This window comes from Haliotis rufescens, unplaced genomic scaffold (genome assembly GCF_023055435.1).
Source record: "Haliotis rufescens isolate VD_foot unplaced genomic scaffold, xgHalRufe1.0.p SCAF_12, whole genome shotgun sequence".
In the NCBI taxonomy this organism is placed as follows: domain Eukaryota; kingdom Metazoa; phylum Mollusca; class Gastropoda; order Lepetellida; family Haliotidae; genus Haliotis; species Haliotis rufescens.
Genome location: NW_025963802.1, coordinates 33,588,160 through 33,598,813, shown reverse-complemented (window position 1 = coordinate 33,598,813; position 10,654 = coordinate 33,588,160). Strand labels below are relative to the sequence as shown.

The 10,654-nt window shown below is 37.1% G+C and overlaps 1 protein-coding gene across 2 annotated transcripts in view; it reads right to left on the bottom strand.

The window, feature by feature from the left end:
- Nucleotides 1–6,857: 6,857 nt before the first annotated feature.
- Nucleotides 6,858–10,654, bottom strand: part of LOC124112455 (vitamin D3 receptor-like) — a 169,807-nt gene continuing 166,010 nt past the window's right edge. For both annotated transcript variants that reach the window (XM_046472563.2, XM_046472564.2), the window contains one exon: nt 6,858–9,810. In XM_046472563.2, coding sequence (XP_046328519.1) covers nt 9,328–9,810 — 483 coding nt within the window. In that variant the 3' untranslated portion in view covers nt 6,858–9,327. The remainder of the gene's footprint in view (nt 9,811–10,654) is intronic.

The window sequence follows — 10,654 nt, the reverse complement described above, 5'->3', positions numbered from 1 at the left end:
CGAATGTCTTACGATCAAGTATCAACACAGAGCAATGTTACAAATTACCAATGACGCCAACAACAGAACAGAAAACATGTTTGAGGTATATTATCAACAGGCGTTTATGTAAATGTGTATCAAAATGGATAGTAGTTTTGGGAAAACAGTTTTTCTCCATGTTCTATCTACTAAGTCAGTTCAATAACTATCTAGCCTAAAACTCACTGACAAATACAGTATGAAAGTCCCATTTCTGTTGCAATGATATTTGCCTGTATACTATTTTTAATACCATAGGTGTTTACCTTCAGTTCAGTTATTAAAGTCATACTTTGCAAAGCAATGACCAAGCTCCTCACAGCGATAGCCCGTTCGTGGAGCTCTCTCTACTATCGCTGCCACCAGTCATAACTCCCCACTGTGATAGGTGGCCACAACCATGCTTGGAGTTGACCTCGCAACCGAATGACTGTTATGTTTACAAACAAGTGACGACTGTCGTGACGCCGAATACACTTATTGCTGCTAAATTACTTTCTTTGTTTGTCAATTTGAATTTCTGTTTCATTTAAACTATCGTGTTATTGATATAGTAAGAATGTAAGGGAGAAGTTGGTTGATTTTCCGTTAGTCTGCAATCTCAAACCAATATGATTATTAAAACAACAATATAAATTCATCTGGAAAACATGGTCAGTCGTAAACCTTTTCAAAATGAAATATCATAGCATTCCCAAAGACAGAAACAAAAGTATAAACATTACTACATTTGGGGTTAGAGGGCAAATTTCAAGATTCTTGTAATGGCCACGCCCACACTGGTGGCAGCGATGTAACCAAGAGTGTAACGAAGGTGTCACGCGCTGGGAAGGAGCTTGAGCAGTGACATTTACAAAGCATATTTCCCCCAAAACTGCTTCTATTTAAGGAACATACACATCAGATGCCGAAAAAATTATGTTCAATATTAGTTCTGTTTAATATATAATTGGACTTAATACAAGCAGTAGTTAGTTTAAAACCTTCATAAGACAAGAATAGATTCAAGAGTTTTCTTAAACTTTCATCAGAAAAAAATAGATAACATTTCATGCTTGTGACTGGTGATGAGAAAAACGCTAAAAACACCAAGAGTGTGATCAAAGAAGCAATTTCCTGTAGATTCTTACCCTCACACAAATCTGAGGGTTTTCCATATATAGGATATCCTGTCTTAGCTGTAAACAAATATGGAAATATTTAACTGTTTGAAGAAATCTGCTGACTTTTCAGCTTCTGTCAATAGTTTAGAAGCATCAAAGTCAGGTTGCAACGGTTGAGTGTGATACACCAAACGTGGCTCTTAGCATCGTTTAGCTGCACTGTTATTAGCTGCAAATACTAAAGTGAGTGAGTGAGTTGGGTTTAACACCGCTTTTAACAGTATTCCAGTTATATCATGGCATGTCAGCTTAATGTGGGAGGAAAGCCCGAAGTGATGCAGGTCTCAAACGTCATCTGTGAGACTGAATTATCTGATATGTCATGTAACAGTTCCAGTAAATTTCAGATGAAATACTTGTGTAAACTATTTACTGTTTGACTGGCTTTCATGAAGCTGGTGAGCAAATGAGAAAATGTACAATATTATGAATAAACCAGAAGTTGTTTTCTATAAAATTGTATGTCTTCTTATTAACCTATTTACGATGTGCACAAACTTTTACTTATCATAGACAACAAGGCACATATACCATCACACAATGAAAACGCAATATCATGTTTTCAAGCATCATACATGATGTATTTTTGTCCATCTCGAAACACACTGAATGAGATTCGAACCCAAACAACAACGATGTTGTTTGGTTCCTCCTGTCTACATGCACAGATCAACTTAAGTTGATTTTGTGGCCATTACGAAACATTTCACAAATTAATATGCATTTTCAAAGTGTTTCAATGCATGCTAAATTTCATAGACAATTAGGCACATGGTTTAAGTTAGTTTTTGTGAATTATATATAGATATATATATATCTACAAAACTTTCAATACAGCAGAATTACAAGTCAAGGGAGGTCATTAATGGTGATCTCTGATGGTTTTGCAGGGGTCATATAGTTTTCAAAAACATTGTTTGTTGTTAATTGCCGCACTCAGCAATATTCCAGCTATATGACGGCAATCTGTAAAAAATTGCCTCTGGACCAGACAATCGAGTGATTGACATCATGAGCATCGATCCACGCAATTGGGTCACGATGACATGCATCGACAAGTCAACGAGTCTGAACACCCGATCCCGTTAAGTCACCTCTTACGACAAGCATAGTCGCTTTTTACGGCAAGTTTGGGTTGCTGAAGACCTATTCTACCCCGTATCTTTTTCAACGTAGCTGATGTCTGGATGGTGCTACCGAACAATCCATTACCACATGTTTATGAACTTGCATTAAACTTCATTATAGTGATATCCTTATATGATTTTTTCAACAAAAAACCGAAAATAACTGAACAGCTGTAAACGAGAAAAGATTCAGAAATGATATCTCTAGGTACAGACGGGTAGCCTAGTGGCTTAAGCGTTTGCTCGTCATGCCGAAGACCCGGGTTCGATTCTCGAAGCCCATTTCAGGTGTCCCCCGCTGTGATATTGGTGGAATATTGCTAAAAGCAGCGTAAAACCATACCGACTCACTTGCATCTCAGGTAAGACTTGGTCAAACAGTTTTGAAAAGCAATTTAGTTATGTCATGGCATCACAATTCGGAACACCTTGACATGTATACATGTCTATCTTATGAATATTTATTTCTTGTATGATTGATAAACAAATCATTGCCTTGCACTTAAAATGTTCTCATGCCAAATAAACGAGTGTGAAGATAGAATGTTAAAATCCCTCTGAATTAAACAAAACAACAATAAAAATAATCATTTAAAACAAATTAATGATGTATTCCCCAATTTTCCTGCTTATCACTGATTTACTTACAGATGATCAATATCAATTTCTAATTTCAAGACATATCTGCTTCATGTTTAATAAAAATACCTTCAAAATCTTTACCTCGAAGCATGAGCAGCAATATGTACTTACAGGTGCTCCAGTTAATAGGGTCATGGGAGTTGTCTCCCTTACTCCAAGAAATTGCATGGCTTGTGAACTTGTTACGTGCCTGAAGGCGATGTATTCAATGTTACACAGACACATGACCTTAGACTACTGCTGGCCTTGGCGAGACACCTTAACGACATGTTCTTTTTTCAGTTGGTTTACGGATTCAAATGACCGGCGTTAAAGCTAGAATCATAAATTTTATATATATTTTTAGAGTTACTAAAATTTGCTAGACAGCGTTATCTTGATGTATTAGAAAATAATAAATTACAACTATAAAAATTTGACAATGAATGGTACAGTTAACTTTTAAATAATAATTGACCAAACGCATTGTATACTGACTTGCCAATACGAACACTTTATAAGGAGAACAAAGACTTTTCAGATGTAAATACAGTCTATGTATATAACAGTAAACATCTACCCCTTCAACAGCATTACAAATTTTATTCAAATTAAAATGACTGACCAAAACAACAGTATAAATATAAAAAAACCATATTTAGCTGCACAAATATCATTAATTTTTATTTCAACCCATATTATATAGCTGGTCAGCAAAATTTCATAGACCATGAAATTAAATAGACTTGGCAGCACATATGTCTCTGGAGTGTGTTTATTTCAAAGGGCTACCAAAATCTGGAACCACTTGTAACCCTTAGAATATAACGTCACATGGAATCACCATTTTCCAAATGACGATCTAGCATAATAAACTTCAAACAAGCTTCATAAATGGGGTTAGTGACACAGATTTCCTGCGTGTGAAAGTTTCAATGATCCTAACATAGCATCCTCTTAAAGGTATTAAAACTGTTTTTTATCAGTGCCCTAAAAGAATTTAGCATGAACTTGAGACGTGTTCTAGAAATAGATCTAAATATCCCTCTTCAGCAAATTTCTTCTCTCTTGTACTGTACGGCCTTAGAGTTTTTTAGTTGGTTTATGAGACCGACAAAAATGAAACTAAATTTAGAATAAAAGAAAAAGCATTTACACCAAAAAACATTGGGGCAGGCTTTGTTTTACAATTAGGTGAAATAATAAAAATATGTGATTTTTCTCACTGCTGTTTTGAAAAAAATGGTGACTAATACATACAAAATTTTATTCCAACAATAAAATCAAAAAATTATCTTTCGGTATCGTTGCGCAATCGCAGTTCCGAGATGCTGTGACCTATGAGTTTGTTTTTCCTTCATTAGTAGCAGTACGAAACTGGAAGTTGAAAATTATTAATAATATTTTGAATTTTTGTATTTTGTAAAATAACTAATAAACAACAAAAGGCCTAACATTAATACAGCGTTGGAAATACACCGAGCTCAGGGGATTCTTGAGATCTGATCTTTGAATATAGGGACCTTCTGAATTTTAACTATTTTTATTAGTGATGATTCGGATTCCTGGACTTTTGTGGTTCATTTCTAACTCTAACATAGCATACCCATTCTACATCTTATTTCCAAGAAATAACTATAAATTGGTTTCAGTTGATGGACATATCCAGTTTTGCAACATAGAATCCTAGAGAATAATATGAATGCCTTATAAAGACAAAGAGTCGAAACATCAGACACTTGCAGTATGGAGGACTGAAGTAGTTTTATGGAAGATAATATGAATTCCCTATTCACCACAAAGGGACTCATATTGTACTATTTGTACTCATATTGAAAATAAAACAAAAATCCGCTGAGGGATCACCGGGTTGTTCAATGAAGTACTTTGTCTTATGAACACAGCAAAAAAGTTGCAGGTTTACAAAAACATTATGTCTGGGTGTGGTGTAATTACATGAATTTACTTTTTCTGAAAAAAGAACATTATTACATTAAATTGTAATATTTTACATCTTAACAAGCATGTGAAAATATGTAAATAATGGGAAACTAATTTTATTCTATAGGAGAAACAAAACAGTTCAGGAAAGAAATGAAAATTCAACAAGTTGTTGTGAAAGTAGTACAAGAATATTGCAAGAACACTCTAACTAAAAACACATACCGTATTCGATGTAATAAGCGCCCCGCTCTAATAAGCGCCCACGGTGATATTTGCTAATATATTGGCCAGTGAACAATCCCAATTAGCACCCCTTCCGACAGATCAGTGTACCCAACACTTATTTATTCGCTTATAATACGAACTCGTTTGTTATATGCACCCTTAATTATGGGCAATTAAATTTCGAAAATATGTATCTCTCGTATATAAACATTTCAGGCTGTCAGTATAAACCACGAAATTTATCTTTCGACTCTGTTTTCTTTTCACCAAAAATAATATTCTAATAAGAGCCCCCTATTTCTAATTTTGAGAGCGCCCTGGGCGCTTATTACGTCGAATACCGTATTTCACAATTACAAGTTAGTCTGCATGAACAGTTTGATACATATTTGCAACAATGTTTGCAAAATTCCACAAAGTGTGGACCTCTAGGCCAATAATTGAGCAGATTTCTTCATCATTGTATTGCCATGTCTAACAATGTCCTATTTCACCATTTCCTTATATGAAACAAATGCGGAAGCCTTTTGGGGTAAAATTGATGCTATTTTCCAATAAACATTTCTTGAAAATAAACTTTAACATTCAAACAAAAAGGGGTCAACATTGAAAAAAGTAATTAATTATTATATTTTGCACATTCTGCAAAATGTAGGCTTGATTTGGTCGTAACACAAGAAATATACGACACCATCTATTATACAAATCCAATAAAAATGTTTTTAAATGTGTTTCATCGTCACCTGGATCAATCTACTCTACTAAAATAATGACATATTACTTGCTAGAAACTGGCATACAAAAAACAGTACTTTCCCTATGGCACAAGCTTTGAGATGATGATGAACTCTAACTGACGAAGATGAAATATAGAAGGATGCTACGATGAAAGATTTCTACCTGATGAAGACTTGAAACGATGAAAACTTTGATCAAACTGATGAAATGATTTCTAATTCAACAAACCATCTTTCATCAAACAAGGAGTAGAAAGAAAATGAAACTACTAGATGGATGATTAGGTTCTTGGCCATTATGAGAGCTTACATCAGAGTGACACTAGCCAGAGTGTGCAACTGAGCTTAAATGAAACTGCGGACAGACATTGGATTTGTTTCCAAATGAGAAATGTTGGCTGTTTGAAATACAAGTCTGATCTGCATACAAGATCTGTTAGTCAATGGAAGTCATACATGTTTATGCTCAGCCATTTCTCACGAGAAAAAAACTATATCCTTGAAATTGTTTTGTTTACAATAAGGCCACAAAACTATAAGGTTGTATTTTAAATGAGACCTGCATGTGTGCATATGTTACCGATCCCAGGATAGATCCCGGGTGAGAATAGGTCGTTAGTAACCCATGCTTGCGTCAAGAGGCAAATATGCTGGTCATAAGATGCGACTAACGGGATCGGGTGGTCAGGTTTGCTGACTTGGTTGATGCATGTCATCGTATCCAAACTGTGTGGATGTGTTCATGATATCAATCATTGGATTGTCTCTCCAAACTTGATTATTTACAAACTGCTATCATATAGTTGGAATATTGCTGAGTGCGGCTTAATCAAACAATACCTTTGTTACCATATGACTATCGATCACTTTCATATTCAGAGTGTGTGAGTGAGTGAGTGAGTTGGGTTTCACGCCGCTCTTAACAGTATTCCAGTCATCACGGCGTGTCAGCTTAATGTGGGAGCAAAGCCCGAAGAAATGCAGGTCTCAGACGTTTACCACTTCGGTGAAACCCACGAGTACGGGTATGGGCGAACCGAGATTCAAACCCATAATCATAGGTTTCTGGCGTGCCCAAGGGACGCAACTCTGCACAGCGATTTGCAGCGCCTTAGCTGACTGGGCCACCCGTGGTCTCTCATATACAGAGGGATTTAACTTTGACTATTCATTATCGCTGTTTAATAGTTCTATACAATGTTGTAAATGAATGTACTATTGGGTGAGTTTGGCCTTAACACTTCTTTGTGCTGTATTTCAGTCACACACTGTGTGTCAACTTTTTGTGTAGGAAAGCCATGACGTTTACCCCTTTGCCGAAACCAAAGAGCATGGGGTATGCTGCTGACAAACCAAGAAACAAAATCAGGAAAATCTGGGATTCAAATCTGCACCATAGTTTTCTGGCACACTAAAGGGACACAACTCTGTATTATACTAGTAGGTTGTGAGGTTGAAGGTGTTTCAAGGTTGAGCAGCTGTGACAGCATCACATGGCTTGGCAAGGTTAGTCATTCTACAAACGCAGTCTAGATAGGTACTTTCATTTTCTTTCATCCATGTTTCATAGATGTTGTAATTCTACATATTCAGTCAATGTAATTAAAATCAGATCTTTAATTTCAATATACCTTTTTGCATGAAGATCAGATCTCAGGCATCTTTATAGGAGCTTGTGTCAGGTGGATTTTCTAATGAATCAGTGATGAGGTTTCTAAATTTGAAATATTACTTTGTTACACAGTGGTTTTGGTTGGCAATATGATCTCCGTTATCTGTCTTAAAGATCCACCACCCCGAGGCCCCTCTGTATAAGGACCAGCACTGAGCCTGTTAATGGAATGTCATTTTGTAACTTGAAACTCCACAATCTCTGCTCAGATCCGAGCGAATTCTGACCACTGGAGGACATAGTAATATGAGCGAAGTGTTTTGACCAGCATTTCTGATTTCTGTTCCTCAAAAATGAACTAAAACGAGAAGATCTGAATGTAGATAATAAAGTCACACTATTACATTGTTGTGGATATTTCATACATGATGCTGTTTCTTTACCAAATGGGAGAACCACTCAAGGAATATTTGTGTTCTTTGGGTTTTCATTTGTGAAAATCAAATTTCTGAATTGAGTTTTAAAAAAATGAAGCCAAATTCTTCCAGAAAGCTGACATGTGACTGGCTCATGCATCCTTCATTGAGAATGGGCAGTCAGACGTCGCTCAGGATTTAGCTGGCGCGACCTCCAATGTGCTGGCCTCAGATCTTCATGCAAACAGGTATCATATGGGAGAAAAAGATCTGATTTTAATTAGATTGTTTTACATTCAACATGAAATAAGTTACTGATGCTTATGTCACACATCTAGCACAAGCATACAACATCTGTCTAACCATCCATGGTCATCAGAACAGATACTGTAGACAGTCTCAATAGAATCAGGCACTAGACAGTGGACAGCCATTTGGCCTCATACCAGAAATTAGACACTATACCATTTCTTCGCACACATGGCGACACCTTAAACATATTACCACATCCAAGTTACCAAGTTACAGTTAATAATAAAATAATTGTGAGGTGAATGAATTTCATTGTAGATAATCATCCCTTGCTGTTCAGCTTCACAATGGCGTATGTGACCTCCAATTGATGATGTACGTGTTTAACAAACAACATAGGATCCATATTTCCAAATACATTTTCAAGGTCGAATTCAAGTATCATCTAAAAAATGATGCTATCTTTGCATTGTGCATCCACAGCTCCAGATATAAGTCTTGTTGGTAGCAAATCAGAAAATGAAATTAGGGACTCGTTTCATTGACGTAACCTCCCCAGCAAACAAATTTTGTAATAAAGAATCACACATTATATTTTCTCTACTGTAGTTTGTTCCATGAATAGTATTTCAAAAGCCATACTCCTGGTTTGGGAGAAACCATTGATGTTGTCCCAGCAACGTTTTTTTTTCCAATGAGTGATGAGGGAGTCACGTTTTGTGGTTCTCAGTTGAAGGCTACGAGGACGTATAATAACACGGATGGCAAGAATCTCCTATCACAAACTGATCAACAAACACATAAACAGTAGTGTCTATTAGGAATGATTCTATACAGAAACACAACCTGACAGCTGTTCATTTCAACCAAAACGAAATATACATCCTTCATGGAACTCAACAAACACGGAACGAAAGAAAGTGTAAATGGTAGATCCTTCCGTTTCTGAATGAACTTGGCAAAATTCCCACGGAAATCTCAATTCCTGAAAATAAGACACAGTACAAGGAAATACATGATGAATCCGTTGTTGAAATAAACATCGCTGTCAAAGGTACTGACCCACCTGACGCAACAGCTGTGCAACACAATCACATATATCAAAACAGATCCCTGCCTGTGCGTTGTCAATAACAGTTATAACACGTCGCTTTCAATCCTGAAAATAATTCTCCACGTACACCAATAAATTCTTCTTAAATATAGATCTCATGAATTTAGATTAAACACTTCTACAAGCAAAGGTTCGAGCTTCGTCACATCAAGCTGAGATGCTAGTTGGGAGCTTGTTTCACCGAGATTTCGTACATCCAATAGTTTGAGAAGGAGCTTGGGATATAAAGATCGAGCTTCTGTGACTGAGTACAGGGATTCCAAATACGTTTGCAGCCACATGGAGTATTTTTCCTGGCCCTTGGCAACCAACGCTTTGTTTTTCAAGTTTGGACGATCCGAGGAAAAGAGTTCGATGATGAACAGAAGCATCATAACGATACGATTGCTTCCTGTCAAAATGTGAAATGATTTGACGAACTTGACGTGTTCGGTGTACATTTCTTGTCCAAGTGTGTCCTTGATTATAGTGGGGCTTAACTTGGATGTCGTACCTGTCCCCATCTTGTATTTCCACATCTGTTGCTGCTTGTCGAAGCCCATCGCGGATCTCAGCACAAAGATCTCCATGATTCCGCCCTGATTTGAAAACAGAACAGGACAATTAATATCAGTATGCAAAACAAACACAACAAAGCAGAGTTGGACATATGTCATAGTAGGCTAACGTGCCTCGTACCATTAATGGCAGCCGCATCACAAACAATGCCCTTCACCTTCAGAAACTGTGTGCCTGATTTGTTTGTTTTGTTGCTTGACGCTGCACTCAGCAACAACACAAGCTATATGGTGGCGATTTGAAAATAATCGAGTCTGAACAAAACAATCCAGTGATTGACATCAGCTTTGATCTACGCAATTGGGATATGATGACAGGCATCAAGTAAGTCAGCAAGACAGACCACTCAATCCTGTTAGTCACCTCTTACGACAAGCATGGTTTGCTGGAGACCAATTCTTTTTGTTTGTTGTTTAACGCCGCACTCAGCAATATTCCAGCTATGTGACTGCAGGCTGTAAATAATCGAGTCTGGACCAGACAATCGAGTGATGGACATCATGAGCATCGATCCATGCAATTGGGATACGATGACATGCATCAACCAAGTCAGCGAGCCTGACCACCTGATTCCGTTAGTTGCCTAACCCGGATCTCATGGGTTGTGCCTGCCAGGAGTTAATGTCGGGCTGGTTGCGTAACCGAATGGTTAAAGCTTTCGCTTGTCAGGACGACGTATTCGATTCCCGACATGGGTCCAATGTGTGAACCCCATTTCTGGTGTCCCCCGCCGTGATATTGCTGGAATATTGCTAAAAGCGGCGTAAAATCAAACTCACTGAGTTAATGTCTGAATGTTGTTTAACGTTGAAGTCAACAATATTCCAGCTATATTAATGCATTCTGTAAATAATAAAATCTGGA